General features: G+C 47.3%; 1 protein-coding gene and 1 long non-coding RNA gene across 3 annotated transcripts; both read right to left on the minus strand.

Moving 5' to 3' along the window:
* Nucleotides 1–2: 2 nt before the first annotated feature.
* CALM1 (calmodulin 1) lies at nucleotides 3–10,445 on the minus strand. 2 transcript variants are annotated; one of them, XM_061156430.1, is made up of 6 exons: nucleotides 10,266–10,445; nucleotides 7,714–7,744; nucleotides 6,516–6,659; nucleotides 4,252–4,358; nucleotides 3,726–3,861; nucleotides 3–3,558 (listed from the first exon to the last, which is right to left on the minus strand). In XM_061156430.1, the coding sequence occupies exons 1-6, from the start codon at nucleotides 10,266–10,268 to the stop codon at nucleotides 3,530–3,532; spliced, it is 450 nt and encodes a 149-aa protein (XP_061012413.1). In that variant the 5' UTR covers nucleotides 10,269–10,445; the 3' UTR covers nucleotides 3–3,529. The 2 variants fall into 2 exon arrangements, with proteins under 2 accessions (XP_061012413.1, XP_061012412.1); XM_061156429.1 differs by lacking the exon at nucleotides 10,266–10,445 and having other exon boundaries at nucleotides 7,714–7,750.
* A 3,256-nt stretch (nucleotides 10,446–13,701) lies between these two features.
* Nucleotides 13,702–24,243, minus strand: LOC133065930 (uncharacterized). The gene is made up of 4 exons (XR_009695040.1): nucleotides 24,172–24,243; nucleotides 19,994–20,063; nucleotides 17,656–17,965; nucleotides 13,702–15,170 (listed from the first exon to the last, which is right to left on the minus strand). It is a non-coding gene; the product is annotated as an uncharacterized LOC133065930 (long non-coding RNA).
* Between the last annotated feature and the right edge of the window lie 1,655 nt (nucleotides 24,244–25,898).

Here is a 25,898-nt window from a genome sequence, read left to right on the forward strand (position 1 = left end):
AGTTAGAGATGAAAGGCTGCAGAAATGTTTATTGAATACAGTGCCAGGTTTATAAATAAAACTTATTTACAATTTCCATAGAGTTGGTCCCCCATCAGAGAGGTGGTTAAATCCCCAAACAGTTTATCTCGAAAGATTTACAGAAACATTCAAGTACATGTCCTTCGCAAATCGCCACAGTGAAGGGTGACTTCCGTAACGAGGGAACTACCACCATCTTGGCTACAGACGTGTTTAACAAACATTATAATAAATTTGGAGAAAGAACACACACTCCACCGCCACTACCTTCTTCCTCCGAGGGATACAGACAGCAGAGAACTTCTGTCTCCTGCAGAACAACTTCAGGGGATCAGTAAGAGCTAAGAGTAACCGCCAGCTGAAGGATAGAGTAAGACACATTCGTGGAAATCTAGTCACTGCCAAAAGGATAGGTGTATTCAGGATATACAGTAATTACTTCAAATGTTGAAAATGACTGAATGAACCAGGAGCAGACTTGACCAAATTTACATTCTTTGCTCAGGAGGAAGTTCCCGGGACTGCTGAGCGGCCACTAGTCACACTGCTTTCTCCAACGGCCCAAGGCGTGCCAGGCCGACTGGACAGCCCCGCGTGACGACGTGGTCACGAGTACAGTCAGACATGCGTTTATAAAGAGGATATAAAAATATGTACAGTAGCTAGTTTTCAGTGTGTTTGAAAGTTGCTGAAAGTCACCAATTTAAAGTGTGCAAAAAATTCGTTTGTCAAAAAACCAGAAAAAAAAAAAAAGCCTTCCTTGGCAACAGTGCATCAGAAGCCCATCTGAAACATCCAGACACGGCTGCTCGACACCTACCCCGAACAGATGGAGAACGCAACCATGAGTGTGCGCGCCAAGGGCTCAGCCGTTTTCTATGGCAAGTCTTAGGCTCAAGCGGATGCCAGTTAAACTAGTCACTCTATATGTATATAAATATATGTATATGTATTTATAGAGCAGTTAGAAGTGGGGCCAGAGTTTACAGGAAGTCTGGCCAAGTTTCAGAGTCGTGCCCCCCTCGCCCAGCTCATCTCCTCACAAACCCCCGTGGACTGCAGACACCTAACCCTTGGGGGCTGGTCGTCCCCTCCAAGGCCAGAAAGGCTCCAGTGGACTAAGCTTCCCCTCGAGGCCAAACTGGAACTCAGCACCCCCTGGGGTTACGTTTCTGGTTCCTAAACAGGATCCTGGCCACTTAAGAATCTGGCTACAAGGGTGGTCTTTTAGGAAAGGCTATGGGACCAACATGGAGTCCACTCAGCTTCTAGAAAAAAAGACACGGTGAAAGGGTTAAGATAGAAGGCAAAGTTCCTGAAAAACAAGCCACGTTGTCCTTAACCCTTTTTAAAGCTACCAAGAAGTCACTGGCCACAGGCCTGACAATGGGTGAACAGTCTGGCTACTTGACCTCCCAGCAAGAAATATCCAGGTTATCCACTTCCTCGAACCAGAAACCCCAGTCCTATCTCACCAGGAGAAAACCTCCACGGTACTGAGATGCTCCTTCCAGACTCAGGGGGTTCAGGAAGCCAAGCCTCGCCCATGATGCCAAACTCTTCTACCGACCACCCAGCCTAGAGACCAGCAGCCAGGCAGAGGGGCAGGCTCCTCCCCATGGCTCTGACCCACCCCTCTGGCGGAGAAAACGAAGGAGCTGCAAAATGCCAGAGAGACGGGGAGCAGGAGACGGAGAAGCGCAGGGTCTCCATAAACCAACCCTGAAGGCACCCGATGGGCTGCAGAGAGCATCTCACTGCCTCGCTAGCAGCCTGCTGCTGTTCCGGGACCAAGGAAGACCTCCCACACAGGAACACTCAAAACCCAATCTCCTAATAAGATGCAACCAGTTAACACCCTGAAAAATGCACATTCAGCCTTCAAAAAGTTCTGCACTAAATCCAATATGTTTTTTAGGGGACTTTTAGGCAGACCAATCCCACCGCCAAGATCAGTACCAGCATCTCTTTAGTTTTAGTTACAGTTTCGTAAAGAAATACAAAATTCCCTCTAGGCTGGAGTTTTACTTCCAAGCTGGGGGTTAGAATTGGTTCTACTGGGGGCAGGGAGGGGGTGGGGAAGAGCAAAGTCAAGTTAAAAAGTAGAAGTCTAAAGTTAAGTACAATCATAAATTAAAAATTGTGCCTCAAAAGGTGACCGGTAGTGTCCGTCAGGCATGAAGAAACTGGCTTAGAAAAGTGACCACTGCTTCCACTACACACAGCAAGGATTCAATACAGACGCACTAAGTCATCTCTTGCACAGACGGTCTCAAAGAGTCACATAAAACAGGAAATCAGCAGCACAATTTATAAGAACCCCTAAATACATGCTTGAGAGAAAGTGGTTTTTGTTTTTTCCTTCAAGAGCTCTACTGCCTGAATAATCATTGTTACCATGATTCACTCCCCCCTCCCCCCAGTGAAAAATACAAGTAGACCCACATGTCCGTAAACAAGATGAAGCCATCAGTATCTGCTTGGTTTTGGGCAAGGTCTTGGGCTCAGTGGTTGGTGCTGGGATGCATGTCTGTGTGGGTGGGGGGTACCCAATGCTGGGCTGTGGGCATTTTTAAAGGTACACTGGCCTCCCCTCCAACTGGCTCATCCCTGTTTAGGTCTGAGCTTTACAAAGCATTTAACACCACTTTAAGTTAATGGTCTTTTTATTGGAAAAAAAAAAAAAAAAAAACTAGCATTTACAACTTGGAATGGACGTAAATTGTAAATTTCTTGAACAGCAATGTTGATGGTTGTGCTGAAGTCCACAGCCACAGCCTACTCTGCCGGCTCCAAGTCATGGTTCAGAAGGTTTTAAAAACAGAGAGTCCAAAGATGCTCCCTTGGTAAAAGTTTCTTTTTAAAAATTTGTATGAATGGTGATAGCCTGACACCCATTCCGCTCTAGCACAAGACACACGCGGGCGTGCCGCCAGGGTGTGTCGCGGTCACCAGGGGACGACGAGGCCCATCCTGCAGCAGTGGGGCTACGCGCGGACAGCTCTCCTACACAGCATCCTGAGGCGAGCCAACCTTAAACGCCTCTTCTCAGTAAACCAGCTACGACAATTTACACTAACAATTTTAACTAGAACCCCTTGGAGTAGGTTTTGAATTTGTTTTTTTCACTTTTTCATTTTTAATACAAACGCCTGACTGTGTTCAATTGTCAAGCTGCATGCATGAAAAACTGGCCAGCCCAGACAGTGTTATTAATCATGAGCAGATGGACCTGCCAGGAGTCCACTAAGCGCGTCCTTATTGTTAAGGTAGGACAAGTATTTATATCGGAAAACTGATGTGGAGCTTGATCTTTAGGGGACAGGACCACCAACCAATACATGCAGATTTTTTGTGTGTGTGGACAGAAGGTACTTTTGACATTCAGTTTTGCTATATAGAAACAGAATGAGTAAATGAACTTTTTTTTTTTTTTTTTGCAAGAGGTAAGTAAAAGATTCAATTTGATTCTTCTAGAGGGGGGGAAAAAGGAGTTGAAAGTAGGTCTTCATTTTGCAGTCATCATCTGTACGAATTCTGAAAAGACAAATAATCATAACTTTCAGTTACCTTCAAAAGCAGCTTTAATGAACGTAACATCTCTAGTCTGCTAAGGGAAAAGCCCTCGCTGCAGCAGTTAACTTGCTCACAGACCCTAGAGGGAGGACCGTTACAGAGCAAGCTGAGGAGAGGCGGTGTCTTACCTTCGTAGTTGACTTGCCCGTCTCCATCGATGTCCGCTTCTCTGATCATCTCGTCTACTTCCTCGTCTGTCAGCTTCTCTCCCAGGTTTGTCATGACGTGGCGCAGTTCTGCGGCGCTGATGTATCCATTGCCATCCTGCGAACACGCCGCACTGTCAGGGGCAGGGACTCGGTGCCGCGTGGCAAGCAGGGCTCTGACCGAGGCGCTGCCCCTGTGTGCACGTGCCGGCTCTCGAGCTCCCCCTCCACCACTAAACACATGCGGGCAGGAGAAGCCGCAGGGGCTTTTACAAAGCAAAGGAGTGGCAAGTCACAGCCAAGAAATCTGGTTCAAAATTTCTCTGCTCTTTATTATGCTTACTCTCTTACGATAAGGTTACTGCAATAAGTCAAGATATTTGAAAGTGAGATTACAGACGGTGAGGCAGGTAGGTCAAGTGTTCTAACTAGAAAAGCACGTGAAAGCTTCTACAAATGATGGGAAAGTCGTATTTCACTACCGTCAGCAATGCAGACACAGGGTTACCTTGTCAAAGACTCGGAACGCCTCGCGGATTTCTTCTTCACTGTCGGTGTCTTTCATTTTTCTAGCCATCATAGTCAAAAATTCTGGGAAGTCAATGGTGCCATTACCTCAAATTAAAAAACAAAACCTTGTGTAAAATAAGTGCTCCAGTTAACGCCACTTGAGAGGTAATTTTAGAATCACTTTATAGAACAGTAAACATTTGTAAGACAAACTGATGAACTGCTTTATCAGGTTGAATTACCTTAGATCTAAACTATTCAAAAACTTCCCAGGGCAATTTCACATGATTCATGTAAATCAAACTAGTGATCAATGGCCAGGACAGCATTTAATGATGCAAAGGAAGCTGCACACACAGCTTCTCGGCCACTGAAAGGTTTGTACAGTTCAACGGCGGGGGGGGCGGGGGAAGGCCACAGCAGTGCTGGCTGAAATCTTTCCACTCCCAAGGAAGGGAGGCACCTGAGACCGCCTTCCCCCAAGTCAGGGAGATCCCTCGGATCCAAGTCTGCCTACACTAGTGATGCTGGTGAAGACCCATCACTGAGCCACCGAGGTTTTTAAGGAAACACGCAAGTGGGAAAGACATGAGTGGGGAAAAGGTGACTCTCATGCGAGGGGCCATGAATGCAGGAGTCTTCTCCAGGAGGCGCTTCTCAGACACTTTATGGGAAGTCACCTAACTGTTTTCTCCCAACTCGGTATCTTTATTTCCTAAGGGCATGGGCTCGGAAGCGTTTCCTCAGCTCAGATCATTAACAATCAGGGAACTGTCAGCAGAATCTGTTCTGTGGCCAGTATTCCAAACTCCTCCTTTAAAACCAACAGACGAATACGCCAGAGACGAGCCACCAGATCAACAGTGTGACTTGAACAGAAATAAAAATTAAGTTAAAAGGAAGAAAAGCCTTACGTGAAGTTCCTCTTTTTCACCAGTACCTTTAAAACAAAGTAATAATTCACAGATTCCTTCAAAGCGTTTTGGCCTCCAAATATTTAAAGCATTATTGACGTTCATGGTAAAAATCAGTTGTCTGAAATGATCTCTTATAGCCCTATAGCGATGTCCTTCAGCATTTCAACATATTCATTCACTGCGAATGTTAGATTCTATATAGCTTGAGAAAACTTCCCCTCCTTGTTCCATACAATCGGAGGACCTGATACATTTTGCCAGTCCCCCGACAGTTTCCTGGGCTAGACTATAATAAGAGAGCCACCCTATGTTCCCAGATGGCTGATCACCTTAGCAGTCAAATGAGACAGAACTATGAATAAACCTCTTTCTCCAAATTATTAATGATGAAAACAGTCTTTAGAAGTAGCTCAAATGGACTCAAACCACTAAAGAGCTGACTCCAGACCCCGCTTCTAAAACTATGTGACCTGCAGTGTTAACTGTCTCATCACATTATACCATGCTTTTTTATTATACCATGTTTTTAAATGGCTACTATCAAGCTGATCAAGAAAGTCTAGATCCAAACTGTTCATTCCTATTTCATCTTTTCAAAATTTACTAATGTTCTACAATGTTATGTTTATAGATTTAATTAATTTACTTAAATGTATTATATAAACCAAACCTACTAATTTAATACTATTTCCAAAGCACATGGTTCTTCTTTGGGGGGAGAGGGTAGTGATTAAAAACTACTTAGAAGCAAACAGTAAAAAGGTCTCCTGTCCACTGCTCTGGAATCCAGAGAACAAATGACCAAACAGCCATTTGCTTCTGGCTCCGCGTCCTCCTAGTAGCTTCTATAAATCTAGTTCCTTTGGTCATCATGCACCCCACCCCCAAGCCTCACGTGATCCCTGAAATTCTCTTCAATAAACACATTGACAGCTCACACTGTAGTCACTTTTATACATTAACATCTAAGAAGGTTCTTCCCCACTTCACTTGGGGTTTGTCTCCTGAGATGACCAAGCTTTTTTAAAAGGTCTATGGCTATTTATTTTTACTTTCCCCATAGTACTCAGTGCAGACTCATGGGCCAGTTGATAAAAGACTGAGCTACAGGTCATGGCAAGCAAAAAAGAACAATACTGTGATCTGATCCAGGAAATGTTCTGGACAGCAAGCAGGGCTAGAGGCAGGCCTGAAATCTTCTATTTTAATTGTCAACAGCTGTAAGGAAACCACAGAAAGGATCTTTCACACTTGCCTTGCTCTCGACACCTCAAAGACAACCTGGTAACGTGTCTGAACTTGAATTACACAACACTGCACTCCTTCACAGTTCCAAAGCCCTTACCATCAGCGTCCACCTCGTTGATCATGTCCTGCAATTCGGCTTCTGTTGGGTTCTGACCCAACGACCTCATGACGGTTCCAAGTTCCTTGGTTGTGATGGTGCCATCACCATCTTTGTCAAATAGGGAGAAAGCTTCCTTGAATTCTGAAAACACAAGTTTACCTTTTAGAATGAATGTCTTCACCCAACCCAGTCACAGCACGCCCATCCCCTGAACTTGCCAAAGCAAGCCAAGTTGTGCAAGTTAGCAGAAACCACCTGCTCTTTATCTGCTGAAACAAAGACCACAGCAGTCACGTTGGACGCGCCCTCACACAGAACACACGTCACTCCAGGCAACCAGTTCCATAAAACAAAATTCCCACATTTTTAAAGGCTAAGCTTCAACACAGTTTAGTGCCAGGTCCAATCCGACAAGGGAAGGTGGGTCCGCATGCTCCCTGAAGGTCCCTTCCTGTGACTTCTCCACAGCCGTAAGAACGCCTTGTTTCACAGCAACAGGAGAGGCAGGTACCAGAAATGGACAATCCCTGGCAACCAGTGTGTTCTCTCTGCACGGCATTCAGAGTATTTCAAAGGCAATCCTGGTTTCCTGAAGAGAAACCATCTCAAAAACCCCTCCAGGGACTTCCCTGGCAGTCCAGTGGTTAAGACTCTGTACTCCCAGTGCAGGGGGCACAAGTTCGATCCCTGGTTGGGGAACTAAGATCTGGCATGCCACATACCGAGGTCAAAAAAATCACAAAAAAGTCCTCCAAGGAACATTAAAAGCTAAAATCTACACTAACTTCATTCCCTTCCCGATGATTACGGTGGTCTTCACTATCCTCCTCACCCATTCCCATTTAGAATAGCAAGCACAAGCTTTCATGGTGCGTTACAAAGAGGCGTAAGAATTCTAAACTACATTTCTGAATAGCAGGCTCCATGCAATCTCATTCCATACAAAGCCTAGCACACCCTGAAGTACCCCAGAGTGTAACAATTGTGTATCCTTAGTTCCACTTACTTTTACATTATCTGAAAATCTTTACAAAGACTGACAAGGAGTAACATTTAACCTAAATATCTCTGCTTGTTGTGTGCGTTTAAATAAAGTCCTTAGAAAACTGCTCAGACTAAGGGGAGAGGGAAGAGTCACCAGAACTGAGTCTACCCAGTCCTGGTCTGCCGAGACCCCCTGTAGTCATCCACTTACCAGCAATCTGCTCTTCCGTCAGCTGATCAGCCTGCATAGAAAGAGAAAAGGTTATAATTCAACCTACGGGAGACTGGAGTCAGCACTGCTTTTCCAATTAAGTCTTTTAATAGTGATCTTTCTCAGCTGTGAAAATTTCAGCCATGTCATTTAAGAGAAACAATTAGAATGCAGGGAACCCTTTATCTGTTTTAAAAACAAAGGATGACAAGTTAGAGACAAAGTCTCACTTCAGGTTTTCTTCTCTGGGCCTACTGGCTCTCTGCTCTGCGGTGGGTCTAACGAGGAGAGTGAGTTCATCATTTGAGAAATGGCACCTCTAGTGGCAACAGGCCCACTGCAGCAGCCGCAGGGCCCGGCCCTGGGAAGAAGAGCGCCACCTACTGTACGGAGACGCCGCGATCCCCGCGGCCATCCACGGAGGGACCCAACCTGCCGCGGCTGTCCCTGCAGCCAGGACCCGGGCCAGGTCAGGCTTTCAGTGCACCTTGCGCACCGCTGCGGGCACTCCAAATCTCCAAACTGGCGTTACATAATGGCATTGGCTTGGATTAACAGGCTTTCATATCTATTTTATGAGATACAATTAAGTGGAAAAAATATATATACAGCAATGGGTTATCCTAGCAACTTCATTTCCATGCTTTCCAATCACTTAGGCAGTTATTTGTTAAAAGCCTACCATTTAGAACAACTAAATGTCCTTCGTTAAATTATCCTATGATTCAAAAGTCGGGGGGGAGGGAATAATGGAACGGTCCTACAATTGAGCTGTTACAAAACTGCAAAAATGAAGTACACAGAAACTACATAATAATTATGAGATTGTACCCTCTTTTTTTGAGAGGAACTATTAACTTTGTTAGAGGATATTTACTCTACCCATTTAAGAGTGATCTAAGAGCTGCTCCTAATACACACACTTTACTAGAGGAGGTAATGGCCACGAAGCTAATTCTCACTTGCATTATTTGGTCTCTGCAACGCTGATCTTGTGCCTCCAGCCATGGGAATTCGGGATCTTAAGGACAGGTAACATGTATTTTTATTTTAATGAAGGATGTCTTAACGAAGCCAGTTCCAAAACAAGTTATAGTAGAAAGCTGATAGTAGTTTATCCGAACTCTCAAATGAAAACTTTCACAATAAGAATGATGTTCCAACATACTCACTTGAGGAGGAAACGTTTTTTTTTTTCAAATTAGAACTGTCTCCTCTCCTCCCTACCCCAGAAATGGCACGCCGGTTTTCTTACACCGAAGAAAGGAGACACGAGGATTTATGTAATGCTAGGACTACGTCTCTGCCTCGTACAACAGGAAGCGCTGCCGGCCACACCTCGCAAGAAGCTGTCACCTCGCCGGGGCAAGTGTCCTCTGAGAGTGGAGATCGAGGTTGTCGGCCCGTCTCGACACAGAAGGACACGCTCACCGCCACAACGCGTCAGCCTCGGGGCAGAGGTGCGCGGGCCCCGCCGAGCCAGAAAGACGGGGGGTGATGTCAGCCCTGCCGGCTGGGGGATGGCACACCCGGAGAGGCGCACGGGCGCATCTGGCCGCCCGGGAGCCGGGAGCCGCAGAGGCGGCGGAAACGGGGAGGGCATCTCCTCTCGGACGGGAGGGACCGAGGGCCGGAGAAAAGTGCCGGGCGAGGTGGCCCCGGGAGCAGGGTGCGGGGCGCCTCTCCTTCCAGGCCAGGGAGACCCCCACACCCGCCGCGGGCGGGGCCCGAGCTCGCCCCGCGCCTCCCACCCGCTTCTGCCCTGCGCGCCGCCACCTCCCCCGGAGCACAAACTTCGCGTCTCCACTGGAGACCGCGGCGCGCGCCAGCGCTCCTCCCCGCCCCCCGCCCCAGTTAGCGCGGCCGAGTGCCTCCCGCGGGGGGGGCCCGCCTGGTGCCCCGCTCGCCTCCACCACCGCGCGGGGCGGGTCTGCAGGGGCGCCAGCCGCCGCGACGCGGGGCCCCGGACCGCCGCAGGGCCCCGCCCGGGCAGAGCTGCCGGCCCGCCGCTTCCGCCCCCGCCGCCCCCCGCCCCGCGCCTTCCTGCCCCCACCCCACCCTCCCCGGCTCCTTCCTTCCCGACCCACGCCCGCGCCGCGCCCCCCGGGAGGGAGGCGGGAGGAGCGCCCCGAGGGGACGGCGGCGGTCCCGCGCCCCGGCCGCGGCGACGTGCGCCACCGGCTCGCTCCGGCCCATTCATTCTCCGCCGCCCGCAAGCCGGAGTCGGGCCGCGACCCCGCCCGGCCCCCAACCCCTAGAGCAGCCCGGGGGCGGACGGCGGAGCGGGCGGGTGCGGGGGCCCCGGCGCGGCCAGAACCCCCGCCGGGGGCCGGGCGCGGCCAACCCCGGCCCCACGACGGGCCAAAACGTAAACGGTGCTGCCCGGTCGAGAAAACCGGGAGGCAAACCCAGAGCGCGTCCTGAGCCGCAGCGGCTGCGCAACACCCGGAAGCCAGGAAAAGCCACCCGCGAGGGAAATACGGGAAAAGAGACAGGATCGGGAGAGCCCGGGCAGGCGGCCGCGGCGCCGACACTCGCCGCGCCCCACCTACCATGGTGCGAGCGAGGCAGGGAGGCCGAGAGAGCGAGGGTGGCCGCGCTGGGGCCGGGACCGCAGGGCGCCTCCGCTACAGCTGCTGCCGGGGCGCCGTGTGCGCTGAGTGCTGTGCCGTCGCCGACCGCCGCCGCCAACTGCGCTAACGGCCCCGCGCCCGCCAGGCTACCGACACCGCCGCCGCGCCGCGAGCCTGCGCCCCGCGGTATATATAGGGCGCCGCGTATCCCTCCGCCGCCGCGCCGCTGCCTCGCCCTGCGCCGCACCGCGAGGGCTGGGCCTTGCTGCCTGGCCCCGCCTCCGGCCCCGCCCCCAGCCCTGGCCCCGCCCCCGCCGCGCCCGGCCTCCCGCCGACCCTGCGCGCGCGCGCGGCCGACGGCGGGGCTGGGACCCCCGGCGCGGAGACCCGGGGAGGGGTGCGGGGCGCGTGCCCCGAAGAGTGCCCGCAGGGCCAGGACGGAGACAGAGCGGCTGCGTAGCTGACGGGGGGCGGCTCCGGCTTCAGAAGCCCCTGCCCCTCGCCCCAGGCGCACCCCGCCGGCGAGACCCCCTCCTCCCCTTCCTAACCCCACCACCAGCCCCCCGCATCTCGCGCCCCGGGGCAGCGGGCTGGCCCTGGCCTCGCGGTCTCCCGCTGGCCCCCGCCGCTGGGGAGACGTGGGCAATTCTAGGGTGGGGGCGGCCGCACCTTCGGCAACCGAGGACAGGGGTCTGGAGGAAGCAAGCGTCCTCGCGCAAGAAACTGCTTAGACGTTTGCTTTTCAAGTAATGTCGAAGACAAATGAATATATATGCTCGGTTGCTAAATCCGTGTCATGCTCATATGTTTAGCCAGCTTTACCTTAATGTTTTTGCATTTCCACCGAATTTTTTTTTTTTTTTTTTGTATGTTTGAATAATCTCCCTCTCCTACTGTATTTTTTTTTCCCCTATGGAAAACACTACTCATCCTGACCCTAGTCTTACTGAAATCAGTGTACCTGTACATCTTCTGTAGACTTTCAAACCCCATGCTTTGATTTATGTGTGTGTGTGTTAGTTACCTGGTCCTAAGAGGTCAGATCTTTATTCGTAGATCTACAGAAACAAAGAAGGAAAAAAATAGATACATAGAATTCCCTAGATTAGAGTTGGAACACACAGTTTAATTGACTCTACTATGGAGCTCGACCATTTTTAAATGCACAATCTTAATTATATTTCTTTTCAAGTAGTATTTTCATCTAAAATTTACTCATATTTTCAATTTTCTGTATACCAGAAAAAGGACCATATCAGTTATAAATGCAAAGTCCAGAACTTTGTAAAAATCTTGACAAAATGCTGCAGTTTCTTTTCTTGCCAAGGCAGAGCACAGAATCTGATCTTTTGTTTACAGGGCCTGGGCAACAGTTGAAAGTTATTATTTGCATACTCTTTCAGAGAATGTGGCAAAGTGTGTGACTGACAACCTCTGCTAGAAAAGGCTTTGCTTGGTTATGCTTGTTTCTGGCTTTGACACAGCCTGCAGAAAAGATGTTTTAAGACAGTGGAAAATGTTTGGGTACATTGTAGGTGCCCAGGACTTGTGTGATGGCCTCAGACAAATATCTGTGGAACTGTTCTTACTAATATGCCTTCTAGAATGTGGTAGAAAGGGGGAACCAGCTGTGCAATTTAAAGGGAGGCTGCCACAGAGAGCCAGGGAATGGTGCTGCCTTCCCTCTGCAGATGAGAAAGACAGCATCTACTGAACGTGATTATCACCATCATCCTGTCTTCCTGGGGGGAAACTTGAGTGGGAATAAACTGTATGTTAATAGGAGAGTTGGAAATAGGGGGAAAGGGATGAATACAAAGTCAATTAAAAGAATATTCAGTAATACAGTGAGTTACAGTCTAAATGGCCAAATATGCTAAGGGAATTGGTATTCTTTTGCCATGCTTTTCATACAGCAGTTAGTTAAATACATTTTAAAACTTGGTATACACTGTATAAGAAGAAGGAAAAATGGCCTAGAGATGAAATGTGTTTAATTCTTAAAGGTTTATTGGGTTCTGATAGTCTTCTGCTCCTTATAATTAAGTTGCTAGAATCTATGGTTTTGAAAACCAGGCAATTTCTAAAATAATGTTTCTTCTTCCATCATTTAACCTATTTCACCCAAATAAAACACTTTGAAACTTTATCATGACTTTATTTGCTAAAGACTGTATTTCAAAGTCATCTTAACTTATTATAGTAAAATTCATTATTGTGATTCTTTACATTTTACCAGCTAGAGTTCTCTTTTGATAATTCTTTATTAAAGTACAGCTTTCAAGTCTATCGGATTTGTAATGAGGTCATGCTTTACTCAGTTTTATGGCAGTTTGACACATAAGAAGGTCAAGTGACTTGCCCAAGATCTTGCCATGAATCAGAGATGGAGCATAAAATAGAGTGTGAGCCCTTGTTCAGGGACTCTAAGATTAGATTATGTATTGATGAAACTAATATCTAAAAATTGAAAATGTACCATGTGAAGATTTATGTATTTCCTGAAGCAGGTTCTTCTGATCACCTGGATGATCACTGAGTTTTCATTAAAGATTTAAGTGAATAAACTTTCTAATTTATGAAAAGACCACGAATCAAGAAATCCCTTGGATTGCAAGGAGATCCAACCAGTCCATCCTAAAGGAAATCAGTCCTGAATATTTATTGAAAGGACTGATGTTGAAGCTGAAACTCCAATACTTTGGCCACCTGATTCTAAGAACTGACTTATCTGAAAAGACCCTGATGCTGGGAAAGATTGAAGGCAGGAGGAGAAGGGGACGACAGAGATGAGATGGTTGGATGGCATCACCAACTCGATGGACATGAGTTTGAGTAAACTCCGGGGGTTGGGGATGGATAGGGAAGCCTGGCGTGCTGCGGTCCACAGGGTCACAAAGAGTCGGACACGACTGAACGACTCAACTAAACTGAACTGAAGCCACATTGCTGTGAAGTCATTGGCAGGTGGATTCGTCACCATTAAGCCACCCTGGCGACAGTCCACGGGGTCTCAAAGAGTTGGCATGACTGAGCACAGCACTGCACTGTGAAGTCATAGTTTACTGAGAGTCAACAGACTATGGAATATTTCATGATATTGAGAGAGAATGACTATTTACATAAGTGAAAGTGTTACTTGCTCAGTCGTGTCCCTTCTTCGTGCCCCCACAGACTGCAGCCCACCAGGCTCCTCTATCCACAGGATTCTCCAGACAAGAATACTGGAGTGGATTGCCATTCCCTTCTCCAGGGCATCTTCCCGGCCCAGGGACTGAACCCAGGTCTCCTGCATTACAGGCAGATTCTTTACTGTCTGAGCCACTGGGGAATAAAGTAATGTTAAATTGAAGAAAAATAGAAAGAATGCAACCCCAAGTCAGGAATCTCAAATTTTAATATCATTTTTGTCACTAACCTGATCACCCATTTGAGTCCAACAGAAAAAATACAAATGTAATCAATGTACATATTCAGGGGTAAGACAGGTTTGGATTTAATCTAGAAATTCCTTCCAACTGTAAACCCTGTCCCTGAGATTATAATATATATGATTGTAATATACATGTATAATATGTGTTATCGTATATGTCATATGTATGTGTACACACAAACATACTGAAGGTGAAGAGGGCAAATGGAGAAATGGAAATAGCTTAAAGATTAACATTTGATGGGACTTCCCTGGCAGTCCAGCAGTTGAGACTCCAGGCTTTTAATGCAGGGGGCACAGGTTTGATCCCTGGTTGGGGAACTAAGATCTCATATGCCCTGTGGCATAGCCAAATATTAAAACAAAAACAAACAAAAAAAAAACATTTGCTGAGCATTTGGCTACCTGATGCAAGGAACTGACTCATTAGAAAAGACCCTGATGCTGGGAAAGATTGAAGGCAGGAGGAGAAGGGGACAACAGAGGATGAGATGGTAGGATGACATCACTGACTCAATGGACATGAGTTTGAGTAAGGTCCGGGAGTTGGTGATGGACAGGGAGGCCTGGCATGCTGCAGTCCATGGGGTTGCAAAGAGCTAAGCAACTGAACTGAACTGACCATTGGCTATGGCCAGGCCCTGTGCTAACTGTATCATTCCATCCTCCTGCCCATGCTGTGAGGCCAGCGTCATTATCCTTATGTAGAAACCGAGGCACTGAGAGACTCAGCGATTTGCCTAATTTAAGTGTTGAAACGAAAAAAATCTATTTCAGAGGACCAAGCATGTAAGCACTACACTATATCTCTTGTAATTTAATAGAATTAATTTTTAATTTTTTTGGAAGAAAATAAGATTAAAATTTGATTTTTTAAGAAATACTTCTTACCCAAGGATTTAAAATTAAAATAAGATCATAGGAATGTAGTAATAGCTGTACCTACCACACCAGGAGCAGAGTGTATAAGAAAAAGCAAAACATTCACTTTATGATGCTTCCTGGCCAGAGGACATTTTTGATTTTGCAAATGAGATCTAACAGGTGAGGAGATTTGCTCACCATCAAACATGTAGTTGGCGACTCTACGCTTTCATTGAAAGAGATAACCGAGAACTCTCTCATCCCAGTTCTATTCCATGATGCATCTCTCGGAGTTGGTATTTTATTTTTGTGAATGTTTTTATTTATTATTTATGGCGGTGCTGGGTCTTTGCTGCTGCTCCGGCTTCTCTCGAGCTGCAGCGGGCGGGGGCCTCTCTCCAGCTTGACGCACAGGCTTCTCACTGTGCTGGCTTCTCTGCTGGGGAGCGTGGGCTTTAGGGCGTTCGGACTTGAGCAGCTGGGACACGTGGGCTCAGCAGTTGTGGCTACCGGGCTCTAGAGCACAGGCTCAGCAGTCCTCCGCAGCACGTGGGATCGTCCCGGATCAGCGACTGAACCCCCGCCTCCTGCATTGGGAACCAGATGTTTTACCACTGAGCCACCAGGGAAGCTGAGGAGTTGGTATTTTAAACTAAATAGAGAGAAATGGATAAATGGATAGGCAGGTAGGTAGATAGACAGATCTTGTAGCCTTCATGGAGCTTACATTGTTCTGAGAAAATGACTCTGTATGCATGTGGGGGCAGTGGGGCCGGGGGAGAGAGGTGGATGCTTGGCTTGATGGTTTTTATGAAGTAACAAGTCTAAATTCATTCACTATAACCATCGGCTGTTGTGTCTTCATAGATGGATTATCTAGTTAGAGAATTTTCTTTAAGAAATTTGCAGTCCCAAACTGGAGCTATCTCACAGGAAAGAAATCTTGTCTTCGACCTCTCCGCCATCCACAGCCACCTCTTTCTCTGTCCCATGGTCCAATATAATTTGATGATGATCCACCATTTGGGATTTTTTTCCTCACTAATCATCTCCAATAGCCAGAACAAGCTCCTGCTGTTTGTGTGTGGATTTACATTTTATTAAATGTTGTACAGGATTATTATATAAGCTTTACTATCTCTATCAATAACAAAATACCTCATTATTTTTCCACTTAAAATTTTGCTATTACTATATCTTTTTTTTTGCTATTATCCTTTATGAATGGCTCAGGTAAAGAAGTCAGGGATAATTCTAACATTACATTTAAATTTGAAATGTGTTACCATCATAAGTAAATAAGTGAGTTTTAAGCCATGACTTATTACCATGAGAAAAACATTATCAATTTTAGCATGTCTATTTTGCATGCATGCATGCTTAGTCACTCAGTTGTGTCCAACTCTTTGCAACCCCATGGACTGTAGCCCACCAGGCTCCTCTGTCTATGGGACTTTTTTTCAGGCAAGAATACTGGAGTGGGCTGCCATTCCCTTCTCCAGGGGATCTTCCTGACCCAGGCATCTAACCTGTGTCTTGTGCATTACAGGCGGATTCTTTACCTACTGAGCCATCAGGGAAGCCCTATGTCTATTTAGAGTCCCAGAATTTTAAGTGAATCATAACCAGACCACTGCATACCCTACTATGTGTTTCAGCTTGCAGCAGTCCTCAGCATATTAATGATCTAAAGAGAAACAGCACCATTCCCCTTGAATGTGTGCCCCATTCTTGTTTGTTTTTAAATTCCTTTGTACAGTAGAGGACAAGTCTTGCCCAACATTCATAGCGCTTGTGCTTGTTTTGCTAGTAGCTGTGGTAATGGATCTGCAATATTCCCTCCACCTGGTCCAGCCTTGGGACCAAGGTCATGAATATGCAACACAGCCAGCTGAGGTCAGGGATAGAGAACAGAGCAAAATAACCGACAAGGAACGAGCCTGGACCCCTGACTCGGGCCTCATTAGCTCTATGCTTTGCATGCATGCTCAGTCGCTTCAGTCGTGTCCGACTCTTTGCGACCCCATGGACTGTGGCCCACCACCTGTAGCTCCCCCGTCCCTGGGATTCTCTAAGCAAGAACACTGAAGTGGGTTGCCATGTCCTCCTCCAGGAGACCTGTGTTTTAATGGACTGAGATCTCAAGTCACAGGCAGCCAATAGTTATACAGACTTAGGGACCAAGTATGTGTATTCAAATTCCAAAATGCCCAGTGGGAGAAGATCATAGTTTTTTTTGCCTTAGTTGTTTACACTAAACTCAGACTGTTTTTTTAAAAAAATTGCTCTGACCAATCGAGCAAAGTATTCTCTAAGCCATATTAATTTTGGAAATTTCCTGAGTCACCATTCTCCCCATTAATCCAAACATCAAGTGCCAAAGTTACTTCAATCAACATCTGAACAGTAAGCAACAATGTCTCATTTCTACCAGGTGTGCTAGAGTTGGGGACACTAGAGAGCATGTTTAAGAGGTTCAGGCAACAATAGGCATTTAGCAGTTTACAGATGATTTAACAACTAGGTCAGCGGAGGGCTCTGTGGCCACAGTGGTAAGCTGGAATGGTAGGTTTTGGGGTGACTCAGTTTGCCTGAAGGGCAGAGCCAGTGGTCAGCACAAATTGGTACTTTCATTGAGGTCCTGATATGCAGAAAACTGGACTACAACGATAAATCAGAGAAACTGATGCTGATGGTGGATTATACCAAAAGAATGGGCCTCACCAATGCCAACAGAACTAAGATCTACTCTGGTGACTGTGTGGTTTGGTTTTGACTCATAACGAGTAACTTTGTCCTGCCTCTGGAGCTGTGGTGTCCACTAGCCATGAGCGACATGCGGCTATCGAAATCAAAATGAATTACACTTTAAGTTTAGTTCCTTTGTTTCACTAGCCACTGTCAAGCACTCAGTAGGCTCACAGGGTTAGTAGGGTTACCTAGCGGTTACCTAGTTGAACAGTGTAGACCATTTCCATCATCAGGGAAGTCTTCTTGGGCTGCACTAAGCTATACTGAGAACCCCATTCTAGAACTTTAAGAAAGAAAAAAGGAAGGAACATTCATGTTTACCTGGATCAAGAATCCTGCTGCTGCTGCTGCTAAGTCGCTTCAGTCGTGTCCGACTCTGTGTGACCCCACAGACGGCAGCCCACCAGGCTCCCCCATCCCTGGGATTCTCTAGGCAAGAACACTGGTGTGGGTCGCCATTTCCTTCTCCATCAAGAATCCTGAGGGTCCCCCAAATTTTTAGTCTCACATGTGTTATTCTTTGTTCATCCCTGACGACTTTGTTCCCTTCTGATCCATCCAGCACACAGTCACCAACGTAGTTTCATACAGTCTCTTCTCTGCTCAGAACTTTTCAGAGGCTCCCCAGTGCCTGCAGGAGATAAAATGTAAAGTCCTTGTGTCTAGCATTCAAAGCCATTCAACACATTGTTAATTAACTTTTTCAGCATTACTTTCGTTATCCTACAAACATGGACTTTCTGCTTCAAATTGGTTTCCTCTCTGACCCCTGCATACGCATTGTGTCCTCCCAACGCACTGCCTTTTCCATGACGTTCCCAGTGTCCAGATACCTGTCCAGATCCATGAGTGTGTGTGCCCGCATGTGCGCATGCTCAGTCATGTCTGACTCCTTGCAATGCTATGAACTGCAGCCCAGCAGCCTCCTCAGTCCATGGGATTTTCCAGGCAAGAATACTGGAGTAGGTTGCCATTTCCTTCTCCATGGGATCCTCCCAACTCAGGCATCATACCCCTGTCTCCTGAGCCTCCTGCAGTGGCAGGCAGATTCTTTACCACTGAGCCACCTGGGAAGGTGAAAGTCGCTCAGTCGTGTCCGACTCTTTGCGACCCCAGCTGAGCCACAAGGGAAGTCACAAGGGAAGCCCCGTCCATTTCATTACACCTATCTAAATCCCACCAGTCCTTCATATCCTGTTTAAATCACATATCTTTCACATTTTCCAAGTGATCATAGCTCTAAGTAGTACTTCCCTGGTGATCCGGCGGTTAAGACTTCACCTTCCAGGGCAGGGAGTGCGGGTTCAATCCCTGGTGGCCGCTCAGACCGTAAAGAGTCTGCCTGCCATGTGGGAGACCTGGGTTCTATCCCTGGGTCAGGAAGATCCCCTGGAGGAGGGAATGGCAACCCACTCCAGTCTTCTGGCCTGGAAAACTCCATGGACAGAGGAGCCTGCCAGGCTGCAGTCCATGGGGTCACAGAGAGTCGGACACGACTGAGCGAGTAACACTGTAGTTCAAAATAGTTCTTCCTGTCTCCTTAATTCCTACACCTTTTACCCATTTAAAGTGAAGAGGAACTAAAAAGCCTCTTGATGAAAGTGAAAGAGGAGAGTGAAAAAGTTGGCTTAAAGCTCAACATTCAGAAAACTAAGATCATGGCATCTGGTCCCATCACATTCACGGCTAATAGATGGGGAAACAGTGTCAGACTTTATTTTGGGGGGCTCCAGAATCACTGCAGATGGTGATTGCAGCCATGAAATCAAAAGACGCTTACTCCTTGGAAGGAAAGTTATGACCAACCTAGATAGCATATTAAAAAAGCAGAGACATTACTTTGCCAACAAAGGTCCATCTAGTCAAGGCTATGGTTTTTCAACTGGTCATGTATGGATGTGAGAGTTGAACTAGAAAGAAAGCTGAGCACTGAAGAATTGATGCTTTTGAACTGTGGTGTTGAAGACTCTTGAGAGTCCCTTGGACTGCAAGGAGATCCAACCAGTCCATCCTGAAGGAGATCAGGCCTGGGTGTTCATTGGAAGGACTGATGCTGAAGCTGAAACTCCAATACTTTGGCCACTTCATGCGAAGATTTGACTCATTGGAAAAGACCCTGATGCTGGGAGGGATTGGGGGCAGGAGGAGAAGGGGACGACAGAGGATGAGATGTTTGGATGGCATCACCGACTCGATGGACATGAGCTTGAGTAAACTCCGGGAGTTGATGATGGACAGCGAGGCCTAGCGTGCTGCGGTTCCTGAGGTTGCAAAGAGTTGGACACGACTGAGAGACTGTACTGACTGACTGAACTGACTTGATATTATCTTTTCATATATTCCATCTCCTCATACTAGCAGAAGCTACCATCTTATACTCTGAACTCAGCTCAGTACCTGGTAATAAATATCAATAGATTATTTAATTGATTACTGCTGAGCTCAATTCACTATTGGGCTAGAGAGGATATGAGAAATGAACTTTCCAAAGCAGAGAGAAAAGGAAAAGGAAGTCCTCTGCTTTAATCCCGCCACCGGAACTACCACCGGAAACGAGACTCCCTAGAGTACAGTGGGTCATACTTCCTCAGGAACAGGCTGGACTGTTCCTGCCTTGATTCTGACCCGTACCCTTCTACAGCCCTGAACAAGCACCTACCTGGGCTGAGCCTTCCTTTCTCTGGCAGTTCTTTCCCCACTTTCATGTGACTGGATCCATTCCCAGCTTCCTGTGTGGAGAAAATACCACCAAAGGCAGGTTGTTGAACAGAAAAACTGGGCCTATCTCTGTCCAAGTCCAGTGAAGATGCTTTTGAGTTTTATTCATTCTAAGTAGAGACTCTGAGTCATTGGCTAATAGACCAACTCTAGGCACCACCAGAGGATGACTGGATCGTTTTGGCCACTGGGAAGATTTGCCTTCAGGAGAGTTTTCAAGCTATACCACGAGTACTGGTGGGCGCCTTTCTTCCCACATTCTCCCCTATAAACCAAAGCGAGGCACAGAAATTTTGTCTTCTTTCAGTGAAGAAAGAAGGTTTTGTTATTTTTATTGTTCTGACAAAGAAAACAGTTATTTCCCAAGAAAGGGACAATATTGTGCAATATTATCTGCCAGGTTAAATGACTATTTCCTTAGCCAGTTAACCACAGACTCAGCCATGGGCTTGTGTGAGGGTTACCTAGGAGAAAAGAATGTCAAATTAGTTTGTAAACAATAAAGACCTAAACAAACTGTGGTTGTTCATAATATTTTATAACATCAATCAGCTAAATATGGCAAAGGTCAGATAAAAGGCAATTCAGAATCAGTCAGGGAATCAAGCAGTTTCGGTTAATTGCACAATCCAGCAGTGGGAAGATCCAAGACTTCCCATTTTTCAGCGCCCCCCATGGGCTGGTACCCAGGGCAACAAGCCCTCGCAGCCTCATTTGCTCCACCACGCCACTGGAATGCTGCTGAGTCATCACCCTCTCCTAGAGCAGCCAAAGAAATTGGTGACTCAGAGAACTGATTTATAGTTTCACGTTTCACTGCTCTAGCTCTCCTCTGACACACACAGTTTCCTTGTTGCACCTGTTTCACACAAAGCTTGAAACCCAGGTGTTAAGTCACTCAGTCATGTCCTACTCTCTGTGAATCCATGGACTGTAAATTCTCCATCCATGGAATTCCCCTTTACCTGTGGAATTCTCCAGGCAAGAATACTGGAGAGGGTAGCCATTCCCTTCTCCAGGGGATCTTCTTGACCCAGGGATCGAACCCAGGTCTCCCGCATTGCGGGCAGATTCTTTACTGTCTGAGTCACCAGAAAATGACCTTAAAACTGAATAGCAGCAAAATATAGAAGCCATGCTTTAAATGGTCTATTGACATAGTGATTCTAATAGAGGCATTTCTGACTTTCAAATCCTAAAGAAAGGTCAAAAACTGATCAAAGCCATTCAGGACTCTGTACCTGTGGCAACTTTGTATTTTGAGGTACTTTGAGGTTTCAACCTCTGTTTTGTGTGGTGATACCACAGGCCCTCACAAAGCCATTTTTTACTTTCTAAACTCTGTTGCTTGTAACATTTGCAAGGTGGTCAGCTAGGTTAGAGGGTTAGGCATTGCTAAAGTCATGGAACAAGCTTTTCTTTCTGTGAAAAAGCACCATACTCTGAACAAGTTCAGTTATACCTGTTTTAATCAACTAAAGAAAAGAACCAAGTTTTTAGGAACCAGCTTATAAGTTGCATAGTGAAAAATGAAGATATAACCATGATTATTCTTTACTAGCATTTTGAATATCCTGAAAAACACTTCAGAAGGTTGTGAAAGAATTATAATTATATAACTACCTTTGCTTTTATTTGTTTATTACTCATCTCAAAAAAATGAGCTTTGCACAACACTGCAAATCAACTATACTTCAATTTAAAAATAATTAGCTTCTCTGAGCTCTTTTAGGAATAAAAAAGGGGACCTCTGCTAGCCTGAAGAAGCTATAAGTAAATATGATAAAGCTTAACAAGAGGAAAGTGTCAGCAATTTAAATTAAGGTCAAAGATTTTAAACAAGCTGTATAGATAAGGCCTAGCACAGAGAACAATTCAGGACAGCCAATCCCTAAATGGAATCACAAATTCCAAAGAAAAGTCATCCTGAGATTTTCCATCACTTGGAGGCCTTGCAGATGATAACATTCCTCCGCTCCCCTCAAAACGATTAATCTTTGATTAAAATGTTTTCAAAGGTCAAAGGAAAGTTCAGTCTAGTAAGATCCTAAAGGCTGCTCTGTCCTGAACTTGTACTTCTTGGAACGTAGTTTTCTTATCTGAAAATTGGAAAAGGGGACCCAGATGGACTTTGGTTCCTCCCAGATTTAGAATTTTATGATTCTAAATATTTTGCTTGTGAAACTTGTGAGGAACTTGTACTGAATTCCCTAGTAACTAGGAGACCCCTGGAGGTGTGGCTACAAATAGACGTCACAGGGGACTTGACTCAAGATTTACATCTTTTTATAAATGGTAAAAATTAAGACCATTATAGAGTTCTTACTCTGTTGAATTATAGTTAAAATACTTAGAACAGACTAGGCCATGTTTACTCCAACTGATCACTCCTGGACATTTATTTCCAAAAATTGCCAAAAATAATCAAAAGCTGGGTAGAGGACATTATCTCTTTGCAAAGAACAGAAAAGCAACAATAAAAGGGGAAAGTAAGCATTTTTGAATAAGTCAGATTTTTTACAAAATCATTTTCTTCTACATCTGTATTGTTCGAAGAACATAATAGACTATACAAAGGGAAGCTTGGAAATAAACCCTGCTATTTTAAAAAATAATGTCCCATAACGATGATATTTCCTTAATTTAAAAGTGGAGAAAATTCAAATGGGAAAAAAAAAAAAACTGGTGTTGAAAGAAGAAACTATACTTTCTATACGATAGATTTTCAGTAAGTACTGGTTGATTGATTTTTTGGAACTCAAAAGAACCTTTCATATCCAGGTTTTATTTCTACCTCTGTCTTAATTATTTGCTCATGTATTCCTTCAATAACCTTTATTGAGCTTATGGAAATGAAATTCACCAAACACTGAGAATATGAAAATAAATTTGATAGGTCCTGTCCTTAAGAAGCTCACAGTTCAGCGAGCTAGTTTTCTGACCACCAAAAAGTAGTGGGTTTAACATGTACCAGGCCTTAAGTAAGCTCAGAGGAGTATTTTGTGGCACAGTGATTCACATGAAGATAAGCCTGGGATGCACTTTACGGTAAACCAAACTTCTTGGTAAATGGGGACTCTCCCTCCAGTGTGAAAATAAATGTAAAAGGGACTTTCTGAGTCATCTCACAGTACAGCAAAAGCTCCAGAAGATGGGGTGTTACTATAGCACTAGCTTGGGAGACAGACAACCTGGCTTCTAGTCTGTGCTCTGCTCCTCAGGCGCCGGGCGACTGCAGGAAGGTGGATTGACCTTTCTGGATCTCAGACAGCTCACTGCAGAACGGGATGAGGGGTCCCCGGACAGACTCTGCACTAGGCAGACTGTGGGACCAGGTAGTTGGATGGCATCACCGACTGGATGGACATGAGTCTGAACAAGCTCCGATGATGGACAGGGAGGCCTGGCCTGCTGCAGTCCATGGGGTTGCAGAGTCGGACACGACAGAGCGACTGAACTGACTGAACTGATGGCTCATCTGACAGGTTATCTCGCCAAGCCTTCTCTAGCTAGGAGTCTTCCCTAAGGACTCAAGAAACTGCCCCTTGGTCTACCCAGGAGCTAACCGTCGGTTCTGTCCCCGGGCCCCCAGGCCGGCCCCTGGGGCGTCCCCCTCCGGCCCGGCTCCGGAAACCCGCGCCCGCGGGACGAGGTAAAAAAAAAACACGTGAGGGAAACGAAAACGGGTCTCTCTGAAACAAAGGTGCCCGCGAGTGCGCTCCCGGGAAGCTCGGCCTCCGCCTGTAAACAGGAAGGGTCGCCTTCGAAGGCCGAGTCAGGGTTTCGAGGTAAGGGGATGTTTTTCCTCATCTCTCCGGCGGCACCTGACTGAAGGTGTCGTACGAGCCATCAGGGGCGCGACCTCACCGAGCCAGGAGGCAGGGCGAGGATGGCTCGAGATTGCCCCTCGGAGGGCCAAGAGCAAGGCAAAGGAATCCACTCCTCTCTATAGAACTACTCGCCTCCCGTAGCTCCGGGAGCCAGAGGACCGCCGAGCCTCGCGCCGAAGCCTTTCAAGCGCGCGCGCTCGCGGGGCGGGGCGGGGCGGGGCGGGGCGGAGCGGGGCGGGGCGGGGGCACTATATCTCCCGGCGGAGGAGCACACGAAATCGTGACTCACAGCCTCCAAAACGCGCTGCCCTGGAGCCGGTTGCTTAGCTGGCGCTGCCGAGGCTGCTTTCCTCGCTCAATCAGAGAAGGGCGCTCTGATTGGCCAGCGCGACCCTGCAGTGGTTGGCCGGAAAGAGTCGAGGCGCCTGATTGGCCGCGCCGCACCTGCAATGCGTCAAGCCGCGGTGGGCGTGGAGGGCTTCCGCGTGAACGGCTGTGGGCCGAGGGGCCGCCGGCCGCCCAGAGAGGGAGCGGCTGCGCCTGTGGCCGCCATCTTTACTAGGGGCGGCGCGGGCGCCCCGCTATCGTCGGGGTTTCTCACGGCGCCCTTGGGCCGGTAGAGAAAGGCTCTGCGACAGAAGTTTTGTGTGTTGGGGGGTGGCGGGGGCGGGGGGAGGTTCTCTTCCCTTTTTACGTTGCGGTGGGCCGCCTCGTGTGTGCGTAGGTCCCGGGAGGCGGCGGGGGCAGAACTGGAGGGCTGGCGGCGCCCCTGGGTGAGGCGGGCCTGGTAGGAGACCGAGGCCGCTGCCCTCAGACCGCTGGGTGTGCACTCCGTCGCCGGGCGCCGGGAGGGTGCTTTGACTCCATTTCTAGGCGTGACAGGGAGATTCGCCCCCTGGGCATCTTGCTCGCGCTGGAAGGCAGTTCTGGAAACCTCTCCCGAATACGTCATGTTTCTTGCTCATGCCGAGCGCCGTCCCCGCCTGCAGGGAATGCGTTTTGTTTTTTTGTTAAGAGCTGTAACTCCTAACAGCCGTGTTAGAAACTATTTACCGGCTCCAGAGATCGTGGCCTGCGGGAGCGAAACGGAGTTTGCCTGACAGACACGCTGCGAGACGTTGGCTGAACATTATTTTGATCGTACCAGTTTGGTTGCCTTTTTAGGCAACTATTGTGTTTGTGTGTGCATCCGGCTTTCGTTCGTCTCTGATATCCACCCCTGCAAAAAAGAAGAAAAAGCCCGCTTTTTTTTTTTTTTTCCGTTTCTGTTTTACTGTAGCAAAAGTGGTCGTGGTTCAGGAACCCCTTCGGTGGATATGGGTGAAGAAAAAGAGCTATGTTCCCTGGGTGAATTAGTGCTAGAGAAATGGGAAAAGGCCACGGTCGTCTGCTTTAGTGGGAGCGATGTCTTGGTTGGGTTTTATTTGAGCCGCGTGTAAGTGCGGCGTGGCTATCCAAAGGTGAATTCTGGAGCTGCCTCGCGGTGTGGGCGTTGCCATGGCTGCAGGGTGAATTGCAGGGCCAATAAACCCAGCAACGCCAGGCCGCTCCCTTGTATGAAGTCCTAGTAGTGATTGACTACCCAGGTTTGTGTATCCAGGCTTTCACCTTTCCCATCCCTTTCCAAGACGCTGGACTGATCCTTACAGTCACGTGGGTCTGTGTTGATTCCAGTACTGACCAAGGTAGGCACAGCCTCTGCCTTACAAGATTTTCTAATTAGAGACTGCGGTTGGGAGCATGGGTTTGGTACCATTTGCCATCCAGTTTGATCTGTAAGTTATTGTTTCTCTTAGTTAATCATACCAATTTTGAACACTTAACCATTGGCTTTTACGCGTTTTCCCATAGGCCTCACTTTACCTTAGGGTGCCTTCTGCCTAAAGCTAACACTGCATTTTACTGTGTATTAGTATAATGCCAGTTCATGGACACTGCAAAAGAAAGACAACTGCAGTTTTGCATCATCTCCATGTAGCAAGAACTCCTCGTGCCGCTGTGGGACACGCAGTAATT

The sequence above is a fragment of the Dama dama genome, chromosome 12, assembly GCF_033118175.1.
Source record: "Dama dama isolate Ldn47 chromosome 12, ASM3311817v1, whole genome shotgun sequence".
Taxonomy (NCBI): Eukaryota; Metazoa; Chordata; class Mammalia; order Artiodactyla; family Cervidae; genus Dama; species Dama dama.